The sequence below is a fragment of the Monopterus albus genome, unplaced genomic scaffold (genome assembly GCF_001952655.1).
Source record: "Monopterus albus unplaced genomic scaffold, M_albus_1.0 scaffold266.1, whole genome shotgun sequence".
Classification (NCBI taxonomy): Eukaryota; Metazoa; Chordata; class Actinopteri; order Synbranchiformes; family Synbranchidae; genus Monopterus; species Monopterus albus.
The window spans coordinates 340,420-363,851 of NW_018128146.1; the positions used below are offsets into that span (position 1 = coordinate 340,420).

The window sequence follows — 23,432 nt, forward strand, 5'->3', positions numbered from 1 at the left end:
GTTCATATCCTCATGTCATATGTTGCAGTTCTGGGACAGGACAAACAGTTGGCAATCAAGGTGAAATATCTGGTTCAGCAATCTGTAAATATCAACTGGAAACACTAATGGTGTGTGTAGTCAGAGTTTTCAACAGTTAGGAATGGGGAAAAGCGATCTGGTTCACTAACCGAGAGACATGGAGGTAACTGTGGAAACTGTGTTACAAATATGGTAAAGAGTCATTTACAGTCTGCATTTCTGCACTGCCAGTTTGTCTTTGTAAGCTGGTACCTAAAGGCTTTGATTTGAACTTTTCTGTAGTTTAGCAAAGACACATTGCTGAATCATCCCTAAATCAAGTGGATTATTTAAAGGTATTGCTCATCTTCCCACCACATAGGACCAAGTCCCAAAATTAGCCTTAGCCTGTCTACAAAATGAATGACGCAACACTGAAGGCATGTTTATATTATTGTGGAAAAATGGGGGTCTTGGTTGGCGCATAACCATGATGAACAGCACAGAAATTCAATTAGAAACTCCCAGGGGGCACTGTACTAAATGGCTCCACCTTAGCTGCAATGCCAATGTCGCTAGCAGTAAATCACTTTAAAGGCTCAAACGGTGTTTTTTAAATAATCTTGGTAGCGGCAATTGCATGCTGATATTTTGCTAGATCAAGCAGTGATTGGCTGAGCACACAAAGGTCAGCACACCTGAGGTCAAACTTCAACAAATGTAAACTTTTGGTACAACCCTGCTCCATGCTGCACACTGCACTGCATAAACAATGACGAGGTGAACTGAAAGCCATTTTTTTCACAATAATGTGACTACACCATAAGTGTTTAAAGCCACGCTAGCAGCTGTATGCTGTACATAGGTCTTTCAGCTAAATGCTAACATACTCACAATGCAATGCAAACATGGTTCCCATCTGCAAGACGGGCAGACTGCAAAGAGACTGAGCACAACGATCTAAGCTCTGTGTTTGTTAATGACATTACTTTTGGTTATAGGAGGTGAAGCCACATGGGTTGTCTGGTCGTGGTGCACCTGCTTGCTGGGTCGCTAACACTAGCTAGTACCTGACAACATACTGTATATCAGGTCGAGGCCTTGTCAAGAAACACAAGGAGCAGGAGAGGAATTGATGTGCGGACTTTTCTGCTCTATCTCTGGTGAAAATGATGATTAAAGCACGTCTATTCTCTGCCTCAGTGAGTGGGGTCAAAACCCTTGTCTCTGTTCAAAGATGGCTGAATGTTAATGGCCTCTTTTCTCCAGCTAGCTGACTCCTGGTCAATAACTCTGATAGTGCCCTGGTCAATTCTGTGACTGTTACTGGTCTGAGGTCAGAGGTCAGTTTTGATCATGCTCTCAGTTAAACTTAATCAATTCTGACACAATGGTTCCCTTCCTCTTGTTGTAAAGGCTCATTTAAAAAACCTGACTACCAGTGTAACTGTTGTCCCACTCTACATTAGCCTGGAAATGACACATCTTTCATGATATGATAGCGGGTTCACTGGCATGTGGACATGCTGCTGATACTGACAACACAGTTATTGACACAACAGCTCTGTATAATGTGGGCCTTCAGGGACACTGAGAAAAAGTAGAGGACAGAACATTTAAGCAGAACACAACCTAAAGAAATGGTCACACTCTTTGAAAAGTTCAAAATATGTTTCTGTTGTTCTTTTCATTCATGCTCAATAAAATAACTCCATAACCAACATAAACCCATATAACAGACTTCAAAGTAAGCATTAACGTCTTTGATAGCTGTTTATTTTGCTTTTAGTGTAAGTACAATGTCTTAAGCTGTTCTACTTGTTCGTGTTTTTCTCCCTGCTAATTGTCTTTCTGTCCCTTGTTCCCTCTCTTTCACCTTAATACCTCCCCAGAAACCTCTGCTGCTGTCAAATCAGGGGATTATGAGCATATTTGAGATCACAATTAGGAACAGTTGTGATTTTCAACGAGGCAAGCTGCCTAACCTCATTAAGCGGCTTCCACTTGAGACAGCCTGTAAAAAATGCAATTAACTCGTGTTTTTTCCATCTCTTATGAACACAAAGTGCAACAGGGAGGCAAACTACTTCCATAAGCCTTTCCTCTATTATTACCATATTCCTGCACCACAACTAATGCAAAACTACAATAAAGCAAATGTTAAATAATTTTAAGAATGGGGCATTTTTCCCCATTGTAGCCTCTTGTTCAGACTATAAGGCTGGGTGTGCTGAACTCTGGGGCTTAAATTGGTGAGGAGATGTACTTAGTGTTTGACAGTGTGCTCAAAAGAACTAACAACTGACTCTCTGATAACTATATAATACTTATGATTATCTCTTTCAAAGACCAGGTGGAAGCACATTTCATCTAACAGACAGTAGAGAGTTAAAGGTGGTGTTGCTGTATGTAGCTGAGGAGGACAAAAATATAGACACACCTGATTTATAACGTAGTCCAGTACAACACCACCTCTAACTGTGACCTCAATAATAAACATATAATTGAATTTATACATTTATGGCAATCTCACCAAAAACTGAAACATTTTGAGCTTCATAAACACAGATGCTAAGTGTTGCAATGAAGTGCATACAGATGTACAGGTGTGCCTAATAAAGTGGCCCATAAGTATATCTTTTTACAATAACAATATGAAAGAGGCTGTTTGTGTTGACGAATCTACAGAGAATTACCACCTGAACCTGCAGCTTCCACTGGCATTAGGCCGCAGTCAGAGTTCACTCTGCATGAGAGAACGCAGCCTTACAGAGTTTCAGCTCATTGTTTGACATCCAGACATAAATTTACTGCTTTGCTACACTCTCATAATGTAGTTTCCAGTGGCAGCAGCCCTCTGTGATTGCTCAGCCATTGTGGTTGAAAGCTGGGGAACGGGTAAGTTGATCTTGAGTTTTTTTTAAACTAAGAAACTGCTGTTGATCATGTGAAGGAAATGTGTCACCGAGTCTGCACAAGTGTGGATGAGTCTATAATGAAGAGAAAAAAATGGATTTTCAAAACAAATCTACCTCTCAACACCTCTAAATCCAGGCCTTCTTCTCTGAAACTCCCCCACCTGGGATGTTAGACACACAAACACACACTGTCGCCAGTGTGAGAAGTGATTAGCACCTGAGCTTTGGGCTCCTGGAGCTCTAGCTAATGTGACCATTAGAAGCTGATGAGGCTCCACAGGCTGAGATGTCAGGAGTCACACATGCCCTCTGTCCCAACAGGCCCTAGAGGGGAGGGTGCCAGTGGGGGTTGGGGTGTATGTACTAGCAAACAAGCAGGGGATGGTGTGGTGTGAGCATGTAAGAGAGAGACATGCACATGCAGCCCTTTTTATTCAGACATTATGGCAAACTGCCATTGTGTTGACCCTTCTTCACGGCGGCTTTTTTGATTTGCACTGAAATCAAAAAAGCCATCAAAATGTTGCCTCTGTATTCATTTTACACAGCTGCCAGGATCCCGGTCGAAGAAGTGTGAAGCTTAACGTGACATCCAAAATGACATGTAACACACTAGTCAAAAAAAACAAAACTATGCATACCAGTAACGCTATCCTTTTCAGAACAGTAGTAATGGTTGATGTGCTTGTGCTTCAGCTACTTCTGTACATGCACAACATGATTTCAACTCATGCAAAGTTGTTGTGCATAGTACCTATTCGTATTAATTTCTCCTGCTAACTGCTGTTTAAATCTCTCGGTGAATTGCCGCATTAATAACATGTCATCAAATCATCAACTCCTCCATCCCAACATCCCATTCAGCCCTCATTCTTTTCATACAGGAGGTGGGGTGCCAAAGCTACTACCTCCTGCAGCAGCATTCTGGGTGTAACATTAACCCCTTAATACAGAACGACAGGGCGGAAAACTGGGCAGTGTATAAAAGGGGTTAATGTGGGTTTCTGAGTGGCAGGTAGGACAATAAAGCACTGAGCTTAATGCTACATGTGGCTACGGGCCTCTCTCGCCGGGTCAAAGGTTATTTATCTGCTCACTCACAAAGAAAAAAAACTGCTCCATCTTCACACTGACTGCTTCCAGTTGACACTGCTGTAAAAATGGGCAAATACCTTCTGTGCCAAAAGATCATTCAGACTCCAAGAAGGCAGCTGCAGCTGTCCATCAGCTGCCTGCTGCTCTGTGGAAGTGCCAAAGAAGACAATTCACAGAAGAACAATAACCTCCAGTGCTGGCTTACTGTAAATAGCAAGCATTAGAGTGTTGATATTTTTTTGTGTAGGGGTGAGTGTCAATACAGTTCATGTTTTGTGAACTCTCGCTTGGAGCTTCCAGCTGGATCGGAGCCACGAGTGGCTCACACAGCGATGGAGCGATCAGTCGGCAGAACAGAAATAGTCTGAACTGTCAAAAAGCAGCTTTATAGATGACTGTGTTTAACCTCTGGGTTAGTGTGAGCTGAACATGACCTGCTCCCCACAAACATGCTTTATATCATTTCACTGTGGCCCTTGTTATGGATCAAAGCGAGGGCCCCTAGAGAACAGAGGTACTGCAGCTCTCATATTTTATCACCCTCTCTTCCTTCTGAATGTGAGGCTGGAAACAGATCTGGGTCTAGAAGTGAAAACATAAGCATTAATTACTGAATTTCAAAGAGTAAATCAGCCATCTTTGTTTTTTTCTCTTTTACTGCATACATGTTGTTGCCATTATGCAAACAGCACAAAGCACCAGCTACACTTAAATAGAGCTGCAGAGCAACCTGGTTCCCACCGGAGTCAAAAGCTTTGATATGTCACTGAATGGTCCAACAAAGTAAAACTTGATTGTGACCAGGACGGGGAACTGATTTGTGCTAGTACTGAAGCTCAGTATGTATATGCAGAACAGCTTTTAAACACATGATGGGCAAACACAGCTTTGGTTTGAGAGTGGAGAACATTATGACATTCCTAGACACACACACACCTCAGCCTCCTGCTACAGCACCACACATTCACGAGCAGTCACTGGCCTCGGAGATACAGGACGCAATCTGTCTGCAGAGGATGTGTGCAGGTTGCTGCTGTTTGTACTCTGCTGCACATCTGAGTGAAGTGTGGCCACAGCAGAACGCTGCTTGGAATGAAAGTCCAGCCACATCAAAGGCAGTGTTTTCACTACAACTTGTGATATTTGTGGATGGTACTGCTTCTGGGGCTGAGGGTGGTTAATGTTTACATTTTAAGAAAAAGGCTGACAGTAGTCTTTACTTTCCTGTTGCCACAAATCTCATGAAAAGACCAAAAACCATCAGTTATTAATTTGTCTCTCAGTACCTTCTTGTTTGTATGACTTGGCTCCAAGCACAAGTGTTCATCTCGAGGACAGAAATCTTGTCACCAAGGACTGACTCAGACTAAGGATCAGACAGTTTGATATTCAGGGTCCACAGGAAGAAGCCTAGGGACTTACCTACTTTCTTATACTCTATGAAGTTTGGTTCACACAGTCAAGCCTCACTTAGGAAGAACTGTAATTAACTTGGATGAGTCCTCAACTTTTCCTCTAATGGCATCATCAGCCAAGTTGATATGGCCTCCACAGTATAAAACGTGTGTTGCTGTATATGATCAGGCCATATTGTGCTTTATATTCCCCACAGTGACTGTTTGCCTTCTTTCATTTACCTTTACTTTCACTCATTTCTTGAACTAGAACATCCAGGTAACATTCGCCAAGTCTGAATGAACGACTACTACTGTGTTTATGTTCACTGATCTATCACATTTGCAGTGTCTGTTACAAGTCTGTAAGTGAAAAGGAGAAGACAACTGAGAGTCTTTCTTTAACTTTCTTAATGTTGTCTTCACTCTCAACAAACTTTCCAGTACCTCTATCAACACTGTAGCCTCAGTGTGTAGTTACATTTTGAAGAGGTGCTTGTCTAGAGTACAACCACAGAGCCTATGCGTGTAGATACCATAGGCATAGGCGCTTAAAGCAGAAGTATATTTAGACTTGCTGGACAACAGTGCAGGTCTACAGCAGGCAAAAACAGAGGAATAAACTATGTCAGGCTTGGAAACACAAACTATAGTATGTGTTAGTAGGATTCAGTCATTTGAGGAGTAACTGCACTTCTAAAGGCCCCCCCCACCAATTTTACACCAATTTTATTTAGTCATCAACAGGACACTGCACTCAGCCTGTGAACACTGTTGGATAATCTCCTGTCTGCAGCTTTATTAAGTCTGAGAGAATAACCTTAACAATATGATCAGGATTATCTGAGATCAGAACAGACAGGCAAAGCTGGTAACTTGCTGGTGTGACGTGGTTCAATTACAAATCTGAATCTGTGTTGCTAAGAGATGTTTCCTTTCCTCTGATTCAGGGTAGCTGCTGCTCTCTGCTGACCTTTCTCATGCTCTAGTCAGACAAAGGCAGCTTCTAGCCTTATATAACTATGAATTAGACCGATGTGCACTAGTCTTTCTGGCCTGCCATCTGAATATACCTTCTCTGCTATTAGGACGACATGAACCTCCAAATACGTCATAACTGTCTTTGTCTGCATTGTGTGGCACTAAGCAGGCCCGTTTTGTCCTGGTATTGATTGTGGATTGGGTGAGCAGAATACAGTGTGAGGTCACCATCTGGTTAAGAAGTGAAGGGAATGTCTTGTTGTGAAATGCCACCTTCCACCTCAGTCCAGCCCAGTGGCGCTCCTCGGAGCTTTTGGCCATATACCCCATTCACTGACCTGCTGTTGAACTTCTCAGGGTGCTTTTCCCGCATCAGGTGAAAGCGATGGGCGATGGAGGCATCCTGTCAGAGAGAACAGGAGAGACAACATTAGCAGCAGGACATCAGTAAACCCTACACATTATCAAAGCTTGCTATAGGTCAAATGCTGAGGCTGTGTTGTGCCAACAAAAAAGATGTTACACTTCAGTAGAGTTCAATCATCCCTGCCTTGTGGAACAAGCAGCCTTACATCTGAAACAAGACTTAATTCATGTTTGTTCAGTCAACTAAAGGACAATGATGCATTTGTCTCACAGTCAATTCAAACGTTCTGCATCCACATATAGCAGAAAGGGCCCACATGACCATGACCTGCCCATAGAGCCCAGGATGGTGCATACAGTCCAATTTAGAACTATATCCACATTTTAACTTTTATTCTGCAGCTATGGCCAAGACACAGTTAGCATATCGCTGTGCTAACCACCATTACTATGGACTGGAGGACACGAGTCCAGTCTTAGCAGAGCTATGACAAACAGCTGCTATATGGGGGTGTAACAAAGATAAATGCCAAACGTTAGTATCCTAATATTCCACTGTGAATGTCAACTGTTTTGAAAATGCCAAACTGCATTTCGTTCCAGCCCTTCCAGTGCTTCTCTACTTTTCTTTATCATATACTGTATAATAAACTTAAAGTTTCTGGGTTTTGGTTCGATACAGAGATTAGAATATAACATCCTGGGCATTTTTTAGTATTTAGTGACAAAATGAACAATGAAATAATCATCATCAGTGGCCCTACACTGGCAGTTTTCTTCTGATTGCATGCATCCAGAGTCTCAGACCGACAGTGACACACAGGTGCACAGTGTTAAGTGAACTGAACAGTATCTGTGGTCCACAGAAAGACCCACATGGAACTGTAACACAACTGGTGTCTGCAGCATTCCCAGTAAAACAAACTCCTGGTTATGTACTGCAGTAATTCAATATAAAGGTGGCTAACAGCAACTTCAACTCTGTCTTCTAGAAATGACATTTATACACAATTGATTTACAAGAGAGTTTACATTTTAAAGGAAATAAAACTGTAGCCAGATGATGTTTTCTTTTAACATAATGAAGATACAGTATGTGATAGGTATTAGATATTGAACACACCAGTAAGACACATTTCTTTCACATCAAAATACCCAGTCTTACAGCACAGCATTGTTAAACCTTTGAATGGTTTCAGGCACTTGGTTAATGTGACAGACAAAGGTCACCCAGTGACTTCAGACACAACATGTTTATTTACATTTAACCAAAACCACTATCTTCCCCAAACCTTAACTAAAATACTTTTGTTGCCTAAACCCCAGAAGGAACTGTGGATGTCTGGTGTAACAGACAGTACACCATCCACCCCAGATGCCACCTGGAGACTCCGCTGTCTATAATAAAAGCAGTGCTTCGTTCAGCCAAAAGAAAAAAAAACAAAAAAACTTCTGAACATAACTGTTAAATTAGTTTAGTAGTATAAAAGAGTACTTTCTTGGAGACAGAGTTGAAACAGTTAGTGAAAGGCTCCAGGTTGATCCAAGCAGGGCTCCTCTGCCCGTGTCTTTAACCCCTGACCTCTGGGGCAGAAGTGAATGTAGCCCTGATCAGTCACAAGAGAAGCTCCAGTGTGACCTCCCGCCTTGTAGACATACACAAACACCAGCACAGCACCATGCTGTCACAACAGCTTTATCAATGTTCTGCATCTGAAGCCATGCAGGCAGCTCTGTGCTCCTTATCACAGAGATGCCTGGCAGTATAATTACAGAGCATTTACCCTTTCAAACGCTCAAGTTACTGTCATAATACAAAACAACTAAAGCCCAGAATTTCAAACATGCGCCTTGTTACATAAACATGCTGGCAGTTCAGTCTGTAACACGTCCAACATGGCTCAAGTGTGAAATCTTTCATGCAGCAGCACGACAGTACCTTAAATATGCATCACAATGCTTTACAGCATATAGACACATACAGCACACGCACAACACGCAGTGGTGCTCTGGACACGCTGAGCTCTGAATGGATGTGATCAATGAAATGCAGCAGCCTTGATTAGAGCTCAGGTTGAGCTCGACCAGAGCTGCTTCTGCTCCACTAAGGCCTGAGGACATGATCTGTCTTCCACAGACAAACAGCCACTGTACATACAAATAAGCTCAAGACACATGACTCTGAGATGAAATCAAGCCTATGCCCGAGGAAGCAACAGAGCTGATGCAGATGCAATTCCTGCAGGTAGCTCAAGTGATGAAGACGGTACACAGCAGCAGAGCATGTGGGATGATGGTGGAGTTGGTAATGATGTTAGCTCATCCTTTTACACTGACATTGTATAATAACATCATCTGGCTCTGCTTGAAATAACAGAGACAAGACACGCAACACAACTCGCTTCCCCCGGTCGATGAACAAAGACAGCACACCAGCTGAAATAAGAGGAAAAATAAAGTAAAATAAAGTTTTTATACTACAAACACCAAATGACCTAATATCCAGAGAAACTCAGAACAGCACATTTTGTATCAAATTAAGAAGTTTGATTAGTCTGTCTAGGAAACTTATGGATTTTGCACATCCCTGCTGTACCACAACTTTACTTCGTCTTAAAACCTTGTATATAACAAACTATGTCTCAGTTTTTCTTATAATTAGTCATATAACTTACAGTTGAATTCCCAGCTAATTTTAGGAAACTATGACGAGCTTGTCCAGGAAACTAGCTTCAAAATATGGGACTCATAAAATAAAGTATTAACCAACTATCTCACTCTGATACAGTAACTAAATAAACAGTTCTCATATACTGTACACCAATAACTCACTTATTAAGGGGATAAATTTGCCCTAAAGATTTACACAGTGAAACTAACTTGGCCTCAATGAAGTAGCATCATTTGTTTTGTGACTGTCATCATTCTGTGTTTATATGGAGCCTGGTACAATGCTTCGCTCACCACACCGAAGATCAGTGGCTCATCCAACTGATGGTCTAATTTTGTCATTTTCTTCTTATTCAGCAACACAGAAAGAAAATGGTGGCTGTGCAGCTGCAATTTTACAGATATTGAAGGCTTTATAATCTAATGGGATAAATAAGTGAAGGGCCGAGGGTTAAGCTGAGCTGTTCACTGTGGCTGCACTTACATTTGGCTGTGGTTCATTTTCTGAGGTCTGGCTCACCCGAGATGGGACTCTGGGTGTTCACTACTTGACTCCTCATTAACAAATGAATGTTAAGGCTTCATTAAGATGGTGCACTTTAATACACAGGTATTACTGTCACCATAAACTGCAGACACAGGTAGTCTACTGTTTTCATTCATTTCATGGTCTAGGGCACAAGTATTAGTTTGACAGTTTGTCTGTTACACCGTCCTGTGAGACTGGGCCTAATAAAAAGGAGTATATTTACACAAATGAGTCGGATCCTGCAGCTTTGACAGGCGAGAGCATCTGTGCTGAGAGTCTGGCTCTCTGCCCGCCTGTGCAGGTGTTTCTCTAACAAGGAGAACCGAAGGTTGTGACAAACCAGGTGGACAGGTGCAATTATTTGCATCCTCGCTTGTCGACCTAAATGACCCTTTAGGGGTCCTGCCGTCCTGCTGCAGGGCACCTCAGCCAGACACTCCAGCAATGTGCTGAGCTCTCACAGCATCAGCGAATATCAGACCTTAAAATAAAGCTGCATCTGCTGCTTTAGCTGGCTGAGAATTCGATACTGGAACCTGGGCAGCGAGGAGACATCACGGGCGATTTGCTTGTCTGCAAGGGACCCAAGAGACGTGAGACTAACTATGCCCACAAAGCTCAAAGTGGTTCTCATGGCAAGGTTACTCATCACAACAACAATGATATGTACAAGCAGAAAACACTGGTCGATTCAGTGAGGGAAGGTTTACAACCTGCCTGCAGCCTCTGTCATGTCAGTAAAACAGGGAGCTGTGTTTTCACTGATTCTGGTACATTGTGAACAAAGCGTCCAGCACAGTGTGGACCAGGGCCAGACAATGACACAGAGTGGCCGCAAAGCCTAACCAAAACATGACGGACTGTTTCAAGCCACTCGGCCCCCTGCAGCCACTGACCAGCCCCACTTTTATGCACTCTGTCCCCCTGAAAAAGCTGGCAGTAACAATATCTGACATTTGCCATCGTCTGTAGTTGCCTGTGTGATGAAGGTTGCTTTGATCCTGTCGTTTGAAGTTTTGCACATGGTGTGTGGGGGCAAGAGGAGGTGCTATTGGATGGGTGATGTGAAAAAGACAAAACACAACAAAAACACTGGCAGGAAAATGTCACCTCAGTGGGATCCCCAGCACCCAGCGGAGACATGTAGGTTGTTGGCTCGTTCCTATTGTGTTTCACTGGCCTCTGGTAAGGGGCTTAGTTAGCATCATGACAAAGAGAAATGTCAGAGTCAACCTCAAGTCTCCCATATCCTATGATGCTGCTACACTGGGACGCTCAGGTTAGCAAGCTCCACATACACGGTCTATGATCATTTAGTGATTTAACAGACTGAGGTCTTCTTTTATATACCAATATTACCTTCTAAAGGAAACTGGTTTTATCAAGAAAGGAAAAATATGCATGAAATGTTAAATATAATAAAAATAGAAAGGAAAGAAACATAAGCAGGCCTTTTGGAATGAGCTGTTTTTTTGTATTTACTGGTCGCAAAATGAAACTGATCTTCATTTAAGTCACAAGAACAGAGAAAGGCAATATGCTTAAGCTAACGGCACACTAACAATTTAAATTTTTTGTAAAGCCAAATGGGCCACAGTCCATGTGCTTTTAAACTAGTTTCCCTTTTTTCCCCTCACAAATCAGCATTTGGCAATATCGAATGTATAATCTGATGGCAGCTGTTCGGTCACTGTCAGTCAATCTGGTCAAGCTGCATCCTCACAGTCCTAAGTTTTGAAGTGCTTAATTCTTAAATAATACCCAGAGGTGGTTTTTGAATAACTATTTAAGGTTACAGAGATGACCTGAAGATCTGAAGCCAGCTTTCTGGGGTTTTAAAGGTTGTCCAGCTGTGTGTGAATGTGTCTGTGTGCGCTCGTGTGTCATTCGTCTCGTCTTTAAGACCAACCAGGTGTCACTCAGCATGGCCATTTATTACTGTGGTAACCTAGTCTGAACCTGGCAGGCGCCAACTTCCTGTCACTGATACTTCCCCTGACCTTCAGTCTGTGCCAGTGCTACTCCATCTCACACACAAAAACAACTTTACACGCACACTTTCTGGTCCTCACGGCTCTGCCTGTTTTCAGAACAAACACTGACACACTCAGCATTAAGTTTAATAGAGCAAAGCATTACATATAACATCAGGGAGGAACTGTCACACCTTCACAGTCCTTTTACTTTAAATCAAATCTGATGTAACTAGTAAAGTGCCCTGTAGCACAAAGTCAAACATTTGCCAACCACTGCAGAGGCTCAGATCCCCTGCAGCCCTTAACTTTATTCTAATGGCAATTTAACATGTTGGCCCCCTGGTCGAATAAGCATAAAAGTCACTTTTACATTAAGCTGGGGCAGCATGTTACTAGGTTAGACCTAGTGACAGTTCAGTATCATTTTCACCACAGCACAGGTCTGAATGCTGTCAGATTCTTGTATACAAGGTCAATCATGCAGCAAATAAGAGATTTTAAATGTGTCTCGTTGCACCTTCTAAGATTACAGCAATACATTTTGTATTTCAATCATCTCATATGCATAAAAACTTTAATAAACTAAGCACCAGGAAAAACTGTAAAAGAGCAGAGGAGCTATAAAAATTGTTTTCGTTTGCCGTGCAACTGGAGCAAAAGAGGTTAAAAGAAATCATGTAATAATCGGAACAACAGTCTCCCTGTAGTTTTTATTTTCATTCTGCAGGATGAATAAATTAATATCCAGCCAAATGCTTTAAGACATCACCTGAGAGTCCCAGCTAAACCTCCTGTCATTAAACAGTACTGTTGGATATTACAACACGAAGCAGTCTTTGCTCTAGAGTGGCGTTAAATAATGAAACTGATGTGACTGTGAGAAGTGGGAGCAAGAATCACTCATGTTCACAATTAGTTAAAGCTTCAACAGCAAAGTAGAAATCCATCCGAGACGCCGCCTGTGAAATAAATGCTATCCTGTTCAACTCACTGCTGTTCTCGTCTTGTTTTTGTAAATGTTCTCTGTTGTCTGAACAAAGCCTTAAGGAACAAATGTACAGTGGGTAACACACAGCACCCCATATTGACAGAAAAACACAGAATGTTTGACATTTTTGCAGATTTATTAAAAAAGAAAAACTGAAATATCACATGGTCATAAGTATTCAGACCCTTTGCTGTGACACTCATATATTTAACTTAGGTGCTGTCCATTTCTTCTGATCATCCCTGAGATGGTTCTACACCTTCATTTGAGTCCAGCTGTGTTTGATTGGATGTGATTAGGAAAGCCACACACCTGTTTATATAAGACCCTACAGCTCACAGTGCATGTCAGAGCAAATGAGAATCATGAGGTCAAAGGAACTGCCTGAAGAGCTCAGAGCCAGAATTGTGGCAAGGCACAGATCTGTCCAAGGTTACAAAAAACTTTCTGCTGCACTTAAGGTTCCTAAGAGCACAGTGGCCTCCATAATCCTTAAATGGAAGACGTTTGGGACGACCAGAACCCTTCCTAGAGCTGGCCGTCCGGCCAAACTGAGCTATCGGGGGAGAAGAGCCTTGGTGAGAGAGGTACAGAAGAACCCAAAGATGACTGTGGCTGAGCTCCAGAGATGCAGTCGGGAGATGGGAGAAAGTTGTAGAAAGTCAACCATCACTGCAGCCCTCCACCAGTCGGGGCTTTATGGCAGAGTGGCCCGACGGAAGCCTCTCCTCAGTGCAAGACACATGAAAGTCCGCATGGAGTTTGCTAAAAAAACACCTGAAGGACTCCAAGATGGTGAGAAATAAGATTCTCTGGTCTGATGAGACCAAGATAGAACTTTTTGGCCTTAAAAATTAATCTTCCTCTGGCTGCAGTGTCTCAGACATGCAGCTGGAGAGGAACAGCTGTTTTTTTTAAATATCTTACTGACTCTGTACCTTAAGGGAAGATTTAATGATGAGCACATAATTTACATGTTTGACCTGATGGTTTCTAACACAGCTGTGTTTATTTTCTCTATTGGTCTATTCAACCAGCCACGAATGGCATGAAAACACCTGAAGCAGGTGATTCAAGCACTGATGTTCTATCAACTTGCTGCTCCTGGATGATCGTTTTCTTTCAATTACACAATGAAAAGCATGTCCTGGACAACTTATGGAGAACTTAAACCCTTTTTGCTGCTGCTGTCATCTTTATATATCTTGTGTAACAACAAAACATCAATCTGTTGCCTCCTGTCTTCTTGTATTTGCATCCGAATGTTGATTTCGACTTAAAATTCTCCAGACTACTTTTAGACAGAAAAATAAATCTTATGTCCTGCCACCACGGCGTGTGGGACATTATGTGGTCCCACTGTCGTCTGACTCTGCAGACACATTCTTGTTGACATGGCACCTCAAGAATGATACATACAGCAGCACAATATGGAGTAGATGATCTGATTAGGTTTTGAGGCAGCTTTCTGCACATATCTGCAAATTAATCAGGGAACACAAATTTCCCAGAAAGTGATGTAACTTTTTACCACTTGAAATTGATGTTGGAATAAAAATCTTTGCTAATTAATGAGTTAATTAGCTTATTTAAGAAAAAACAGCTTTAGCTTGTGAACATGATAAAGGCTAGGAACAATGTCTCAGTGTGACGTTTGCAAATTCAGGAGATCAAACTGACTTTTTTAAAACCTGTTAGAAATTAAAGTTAGAATTAATTTGTTGTGCAGATCATGACAGACGACTGAATGGTCCAGAGCAACTGATAAATGGACCCTTTGGTGAGACTGTCGAATAATAAACTTGTTTTATCAACTTAGAAAAATAAGTAAGTGCACTAGGATTCAGGAGCGTTCCAGTGATGTCTGTAGTGAATCCCTCATGTTTGTTGTCCTGTCAGGAGAACGAAGCAGCTAGCGACTTATATGTCCATCAGAAGAGGTGAAAGCAAAGTCAGGCTCTGCAGTGCATGCAAGTAACTGGCCATTAAAACTGGAATCTTTTTCCAGAGCGCGCGCACACACACACACACACACACACACACACACACATACACAGAGTGGAGTATTAAAGTGCATGCACATTTAACCTGTGCACCCATCCATAGAGACTCCTGCACAGAGACACGCACTGCAGAGGGATCAGCTTCCTCCTTGCAACATGAGGTGGCGTCTGTAATGGCTGCTGACATGGTGTGATTTCCTTCTCTCTGATTCCTCTCACAGGATTCTTTCCAGGCTGCAGGTCAAGTGAAGGCACATTAGGAACTGACACCGACCTGTACACAGGCAGTAAATCTGCTGCCATGATTAGTGAATGAAAAGTTTTCAATCGGTTCAGCTGACAGCATATTTAAAGATGAAGGCTTTTATATATTGTATTATAAGTAGGGTACATTATTATCTGCCACCGAGTCTACTTCACGACTGACATACACATTTGTAGCTGATAAAATGCAACAAAATTACATGGAGCCATGTGAAGCTGAAACAGGTGGCACAGGCTTCACACATATTCTTACTGCCACCCCCTCTCTCTCTCCCTCTACACTGCCAGCCCCCACATAGAGCCCACTGCTCAGTGCACCTTGAGAGCCACTTGCTCCTGCCAACAGCACAATGGATGAACCCACTAAATCCTCACCTTCCATAATGCTAACACACACAACCTTTTTATGTTTGAAGTTATTTCCCAAACATATACATGTTTGGACTTATAATATTCAAACAGACACTTATTTTGCCCCTAGGGATCAATAAAATCTTATCTCATCTGAAGTACTGTATGGAAATAGACTGAGACAGAAATCACATAATCTACCTTCTGATTTACAGTCGACCGAGCCAACCACATGCTCCACACCATGTCATCCACAATTTAGTCAGTGAGATAAAGGACAGATGACTGTGGAAGCTTTCAGATTCGGCCTTGCCAGCCTCCGGTTTCCATAGCAACCGAACCCCAAGTAGCAAGGTCTGTGATGGGACGGCAGGAAATGTAAACCCTGTATGGTTAGCAAACCAGATTTGAGGGTTACTAATGGCTGCATCATTGGTGTGAGTCAGAGGTTGGTTTGCTCAGGTGTCATGTGCGTTCACATACTCAGCCATCTGTCATGATGGCTCCTGGAGGCACAGCGATCTGCTGCTCTAACGGCCGTGCCACGGTGGAGTGTTGTCACAATCCCGGAGAAACAGTCACAGTCTTACACAGAGAAGCTTTACACTGAGCGAAGGTGTTACTCTATAAGTTTCTTACTGTCATAACATCACACTGATTCACTCATCTCCTCATTCCTAGTGTATACAAGTTATTTTTTAAGTTGTTGTGAACAACTTTTACTCATGAGTTAATGTGCAGTGAGTGAGTTTTTACAGGAAGGTGATACAGTGAAAGATCTTTGTGGCTCACTGATAAGTTGTTAACAGTTTTTAGTGAAGCTCTATGGCACAGAGGAATCAGCCATATCAGGCTTTGGCTTCACAGAAAAATACTTGTTAGTGGGATCAATACATCGTTGCTTTTGGCCTTGAGATTTGTTAACAGTAAGAAAAACACTATGGCCAGTTTTATCTGTTAAGTTCCTCGTATCTACGAAGGAACCCTCTGTTACAATTAAAATGAAATGAAAATAAAGTTCAGGGGTCAACAGTGTAAAGACTGGTGGAGTTACACACAGAGGAAATGTTCTTTCACCTCCAAATTGTGTTGTGTCTGATTATGCAATGGTAATACACAAACTATTGAACATGAAAAACTGAAAAGGATAAGCAACATTACATCATCATAGCATGTCAAATACACTGTGTTCCCCAGGGGGGCCACAGTGAACATGCTGCTCCCTCCTCGCTATTTGAGGAGGAGATGGACAGTTGGATAAGGAAGGTGGTTCAGTTTGTGTCTTTGACTACAAAGCTGGATGTGCAAATATCAACACCTGGCTTCGTCTGTGTGGTGCTTGCATGTTGTGTGTTTGTGCTGATACATGCAGTAGGCAGATATCAGTCGGGGTGCAGCTGTATAACCTCACTGTGCCTCACCCTCATCTTGCCAAAACCCTCACCCTGTGCACATACTGTAGGTCATCTTCTGTTTACTGTATATATAATGAGCACGACTGTTATTTTTGATCTATCAACATACGTGTGCTGCAAAGACTAAGCTACTATAAATATATCAAAATAAATATTGTGGTGCAGAGACTGATGGGTAAACCAGCCTCAGATCCCTTCTTGTGTGTCCAAACCATGGCACAGGGATGGAAGGTTTGGCTTTCACACTGACACAAAGCACATAGAAGCTGACTTTACAGAGAAGACATGTCCACTGTCTGACGAAACTAAATCAACACTTCACCGGGGTCCTGTTTGTCACCTCTGTGTAAATGTCCCTGAGCTTTATTCTGCGACCTCCACCAGGACCAGACAAAAAGGTTGCTAAGCAACTGGGACTTGGCAGTGTGTTTATTTCCTCCACTCAAAAGAAGAAACGTGCACACGAGGGACCAGAAGCTCACTGATGAACCTGGTAATTGCATACTGTATGTACACATAGACCAACTCTGTCACCATGTTGTTATTGTACAACCATGTCTCAGTCAGAGAATCTAGGGACAGGATTTTTATGCCTGATACACCAAACTACAAACTACTGCTTTAGTTCCCAAATAACCAGTACACCTACTGATATACTTTGCATTTCATGTGGGATGTTACACAACTGTTTTACACACGGCATGTTACGGTTCTTATTCACATTCAAATCATGCGGTCAGCTCAGCTTTATGTCCTAATGAACCTTTTCCTCTTGTTCTACAAGAACAGCTGATGAAAAGGATCAGATGCTTTCACTCAGTTTGTGCTGTATATTTGCTGCTGCAGTTAGTCAATTAGTCAAACAACAAAAAAGTAATAAGCAACTACTTTCCTAAATTGTTTGTGAGTCATTTTTAAGAAAAAATATGATGAACAAGCATCTCAGTTGTGAAGCCACAAATTGTTGGAAATTACACTATAACAGGAATGTTGTGATTTTCATTAGATAATTAAATAAGAAAATAATCAGCAGATAATGAAACGAATCATTAATTGCAGTCCTATTGACCATGAAACTGAGTAAAGCTCAGAGTTGGTCGCCACAACATCACATCAATTTTTCTGTATGTGTAACATCAAGATACAGGAAATGACAGAATTTATAATCTGTCTCATTATACTGTGCGTAAGTTTTCTTACCACTCCAATAGAGAAGTAATTGTTGACAATGCTGTTGGGGACAGGGTCTCCCTTCTCCTCCTTGTCATCGGGGACAATGTCGATGTTCCAGCGGTCCAGCACCACCTCTATGCTGTGCTCGATGTCCCGAAGGAACTTCAGCAAGCTACCACCTTCGTAGCCTGCCGGGAACAGCCATACAGGTAAAAATACAGCGTGAGGAGGAATACTGTACACCATATGCCCAAATGTTTGTTCTGCTTACTGTTTGTTCCAATCAAGGAAAATCTTAATCACACAGTATCTCATAATATTTCAGGCAACAGTTTAGGGAATGCCTTTTTAACAGGACAGAGCTCTTGTGCACAAAGTCAGTTTCATAATAAAATATTTTTTCAAGGTTGGTGTGGAAGAACCTGACTGGTTTCAAAGGCCTGAACGCTGACTTCAAGCCAGACCTCGCTTACACTTTTGTGGACTCGACTAAGTAAAGAAACATTTAATAATCACAAACGATGGTAATCTTCATAGTCAAAGCATGTCCACATACCTTTGGCCAGTAATGTACATGTACAACTGAGAGTAACATCATCTCCTCTGTGAACAGCTAATCAGACCAGTTCTGTAAATGGTTCTTACTATTATGCTGTACAGTTACTCCAGGACATAATATCCTTTACTATCCTACTTTCATATTATAAAACTCTTTAATAAGTCAGCTCAGGAATGAGTTGAAATTTTGATTTCTTATTTAAAGAGAGGGTTTCAAAAATTTAATCAACTCTAGTGTGAGTTTACATGAGTAAAAACATTTGAATCAGTGGCTCCTGATGACAGTTCAGTTATTCAGTCATTATTTCACCCACTCCATAATTAAACCCCTGCATGTAACTGGTGGATAATATGAAGTATTAAACACAATGGCACTGATTAAGCTGCCATTTTACATTGTCCCGCTCCTTCCACCACCCAGAACACGGCCCGGGTCTGTCAGGCCTGTGGGGGGGGAGCCCTTTGGCTTCCCTCTGCAGCTGATGGCCTACTTCAGCATCTTAACAGCAATCAGATGCAGAAACTTAAGGGATGTGAGGCATTACTGAGTACCATCACACACAGATGCAGATTCTTAAGGGATGTCAAAAGGCTGTGAGGCATTACTGAGTACCATCACACTGAGAGCATCATGGGAGAAATATGAGCATGTCATATTTAGCAGATATATCACTGTTGAAGGGGGAACAATTTCCTTTTCATGTAAAAACAACTGCCCTTTTCCCCACTGAGTTCCTCACAACACACACACACACACACACACATACTGTTTTCATTCCTTGTGGGGACTTTACATTGACTTACAGTCATTTCCTGTAGATTTATCCTAACCTTAACCATAATGACTACTTGCCTAACACCTAACCTCATCCTAACCCTAAACCATGTTGCCACCCTAAAATTCAGTGATTTCCTTGTGGGGACTAGCTTCTGGTCCCCACAAAGATGGCCGAGTCCCCACAGTGCAAGTGTGTTAACAGGTTTCAGTCCTCAATATATAATACAAAGGCGCACACACACACTGTGCATCATGCACACATGTATCACACACCTAAGAGCCCCTGAACAGTTTCCAACAGTCTCAAATCAACAGATGACAACATATCATTTGTCACAGCCACTTAACGAGTTCAGCTCCTCTGTGGATGGTCTACAGGCCAATCTACACAGAAGTTATTTTTAGCAGTGGGTTTTCTGGAAGGCTCTCATTTTATCACAGGTATCAATTCACACTGACTCCACTGTTTCCTAGCATCTTCCCGTGTTTTATTTTTACACTTGTTTCCCTCTGGGATGCTCAGTGAAGTGCCCTTTCCACAGACAGCTGCTGAAATCACACAAATCTTGTGCTGTTTAAATGTTTCACTGTGTACAGCATGAGCTTTCTGGTTTCACTGCAGGATGATTTCCCCCTGCGGGCAGGGGGATGCAATAAATGAATGAATGAATATAAACAAACGTGTTCAGGTATAATCCTCATAAACCTACTTGAAAAGACTCCCATGATTCCCAGAAGACATCAACGTCTGTTTCCCAGACGCTGGGTCCCACTGACTTTGGTGACCTTCTCACCTTTCATCTAACGCTACCATGAGGTTGACGTGTGAGGTTTTAAATGAAAAACCTTATTTACTGGATAGACCGAATGAACCAGACATTCATGTTTTCCTCATAGTGAGCTGTATTGTCTAATGCGCAATCAGATCAAAATTCCCTTGGTCCATCACTTTGATTTATAACTACTGTAAATACACTAACTACAAAAATAATGATATTCAGCCTAAACGTTGTGTTACCTGCCAATTAGTAAATGTTGGCATGCTAATATGGTAGCCTGCTAAACATCAGCACGTTGACACTGTCATTAGCCTCTTTTCAACACAGACTCCACTGTGCTGGTGTTAAGCTAGACCTTCTTTATTGCAGCTTTTCCTATTTACACTGACTTCACTATTTACACTTCACATTTACAATGACATACACTCACTGACCACTTTATTAGGTACACCTGTACAATTGTATGTACTGCAATGCCACATTTCCACCTTAACATCTGTGTTTATGAAGCTCACAATGTTTCCGTTTTCGGTGAAATTGCCATAAATGTATAAATTCAGTTATATGTTTATTACTGAGGTCATAGCTAAAGGTGGTATTGTAGAGGACTACATTATATTCAGAGGTGTTCCTAATTTTCTGACCCTCTCATTATGTCGCTGGGGAGGACAAAAATATAAAGACACCTCTGAATATAATGGATATTATCATCTTAAAAGGTAATAATATGTCATAGGTGTGCTCACAGCTTGTTTCCATCATCCTCAAGCTGCAAAACTAATCAGTTATGGCAGGATTAATGTTCAGAAATTTCTAAGCCTGGATGGTTTTTACTGTGATTGTACAAAACACACACAGATGACTAAATGAGGACTTCACCTCCTCCCCAGCGTAAGCAGCGTGCCAGGTCGTTCCCTGTACCCAGAGGGAGGATGGCCACAGGAGGGTCCCTGGCAAAGTTGGCTTTATCTGCAGGACAAACAGCCAACAGATCTGAGATGTGGTTGGTTGAACAGTCCTGGAAACAACAGCTTTTAGGTCAGTGAATCAATTCAAGGAAGATTCTGTAGTTTTAGTTGCTTTGGCCATGGTTTCTACCAGTTTAGGATAAACTCCTGTACTTGTACTAAAGTTGTACTTACTAGCTATAATTTGAAACAAGATGGCATCACTATAACATAGTCAGATGGAACAATAAACAAGAGCAGATTAGACAAATTTCTAACTTTAGCTAGACTGTGTAAACCATTTTATTTAAAGAGTAAAAACCCAGAAATTTGCTGGCAATAACCACAGAAGAACTATGCCTTATCACATCAGAAACGACTTGGAAGCTGGTTCGTTTACTGTAGATAGTTAATATAATTGGTAGCTGACTAAGCAACAGAGAAAATATTCAGGGTTATAAACGTACAAGATCCAAGTTGTCATAAACTGTAGTTATCATTTAAAAACAAGTGCTGGAACCCTGCAGTCAGAATCCCATCATGTTTGTAACTGCGATGACAGACTCTGTGTACCTATACAATCGAGGATCCAGCCCACGGTTCCATCGCCTCCACAAGCAAGAACCCGGAAGTCAGGGACATCATGAAAAAAGTTGAGCCTAAGAGGAAAGAAGGCGATTTATGCAATACAAGCAGAGATTAATGTTTTATACAGACACTGTTTGACCTTTTTCCACACCAAATGTATTAAAAATGCTATTTACAGGTGCTGAATCCATCGACTAGATTGGACAGAAGTATTCTAAGCTTTGAATGATTTAATGAACTGAAATGAAATGCTGAAGGGCAGAGAAACAGAGATAAAGCCAGAGGATGAGAATGAGAGACCGAGTTTAATCAATGAATGCCCTCTCCAGCTGCGTTCGCTCTGCTCCTCTCCCTGGAAACCATAGTTGCCGAGTGGTCACCGAGTGTGCACCCTTCAAAGGGACCGTTAATGTGTGTGGGGATAAAGGTGTCGACATAAGCTTTCATCTCTCCATCATGAGACAACTGCATACAGGGCGCTGACCTGTCGCACCAACCACCTGGTCCTGCGCAGTAACTGCCCCTCCAGACCATGTACACATTTTAAAATGCTCATATGTAGGTTACAAAGCAAATGGCTATGCATCCTTGTAGAGAAAGCAACTTCCTGTGAACACTGACGATGTGGTGGCATTGTTAAGAAAACAGTGAAGTTATAATCCTGTAACCCTCTATTAAATTTTCATTTATCTCATGTTATATACTAAAAGACATATCTTGCTCTCCTCATGTTATAACATTTCTGATAAAAATTAAACTGGGGCAGACACACTGTATATTTAGAGACTCAAACACTGTTTTTTCTCCACCTGACAGTTAGCTTGTAGGTCACAGTATAGTACAGTAGAAGACTTTGTTTACGTATTTGAAAAATACTTTTGAGGTCTCACAGTACAGGTGAGTGAGGTACAGGTGGAGGGCACACATTTATACTGCATACAGCTCTGTACTGTGCCACATTGCAAGCCAATCACATACATCTCTCTCAAAAACATCAAGTAACGACCCACTAATGTCTGTTTCGCTGACTTCAAAAGATAAATTTGGGGATATTGTATATTTGTTGATTTCACTGTCAAAAAAATCTCATTAAAAGACCAATAATTATTGATCTTCCTAACAAGTCTATCTATCTGTAGCCTGTTGTTGTCTGCTGTCATCTGGAAACACAACAAGCCACAGAGTTTGACTGGGAGACACGTTCTTTCATTACAATGAACATGAGCACTGCAGTTTAGTTGGAGTCAAAGTATTTATTGTCATATGCACAGTACGGAAATGCATTTCCCTGTACTTTGCCGTCCACATGAATGCCACACAATACAAATGAAGTATAAAGTAGATAAATAAGTAACACAAAATCTAAGGCACTTTAAGCAGCAAATGCAGAGATATAATAAAAATATATAAGAATAGAGAATGTATGCTGCATGGGAGCAGCATGTGCAGCAGTCATTGTGCAATTATGTATGTTCACACTGAGAATGTAAACAGTACAGGTCGTCAGTACATGACGTATTTCCTGGTAATAAACTTTGCAGCTGTTTAGGAGTCTGATGGCAGAGGGAAAGAAAGAGTTTTTCAGTCTAGTGGTCCTGCATTTCACACTTCTGAACCTCCGGCCAGAGGGTAGGGAGGTGAACAGTCCGTGCTGGGGGT

The 23,432-nt window shown here is 41.7% G+C and overlaps 1 protein-coding gene across 6 annotated transcripts in view; it reads right to left on the reverse strand.

Annotated features, from left to right (window-relative positions):
- Positions 1 to 23,432, reverse strand: part of dgkg (diacylglycerol kinase, gamma) — a 111,015-nt gene that overhangs the window by 22,488 nt on the left and 65,095 nt on the right. For all 6 annotated transcript variants that reach the window (XM_020621709.1, XM_020621708.1, XM_020621706.1 and 3 more), the window contains 4 exons: positions 21,759 to 21,844; positions 21,118 to 21,207; positions 18,151 to 18,311; positions 6,727 to 6,791 (listed from right to left, as the gene is read on the reverse strand). In XM_020621709.1, the coding sequence (XP_020477365.1) occupies positions 6,727 to 6,791; positions 18,151 to 18,311; positions 21,118 to 21,207; positions 21,759 to 21,844 (402 nt within the window). The remainder of the gene's footprint in view (positions 1 to 6,726; positions 6,792 to 18,150; positions 18,312 to 21,117; positions 21,208 to 21,758; positions 21,845 to 23,432) is intronic.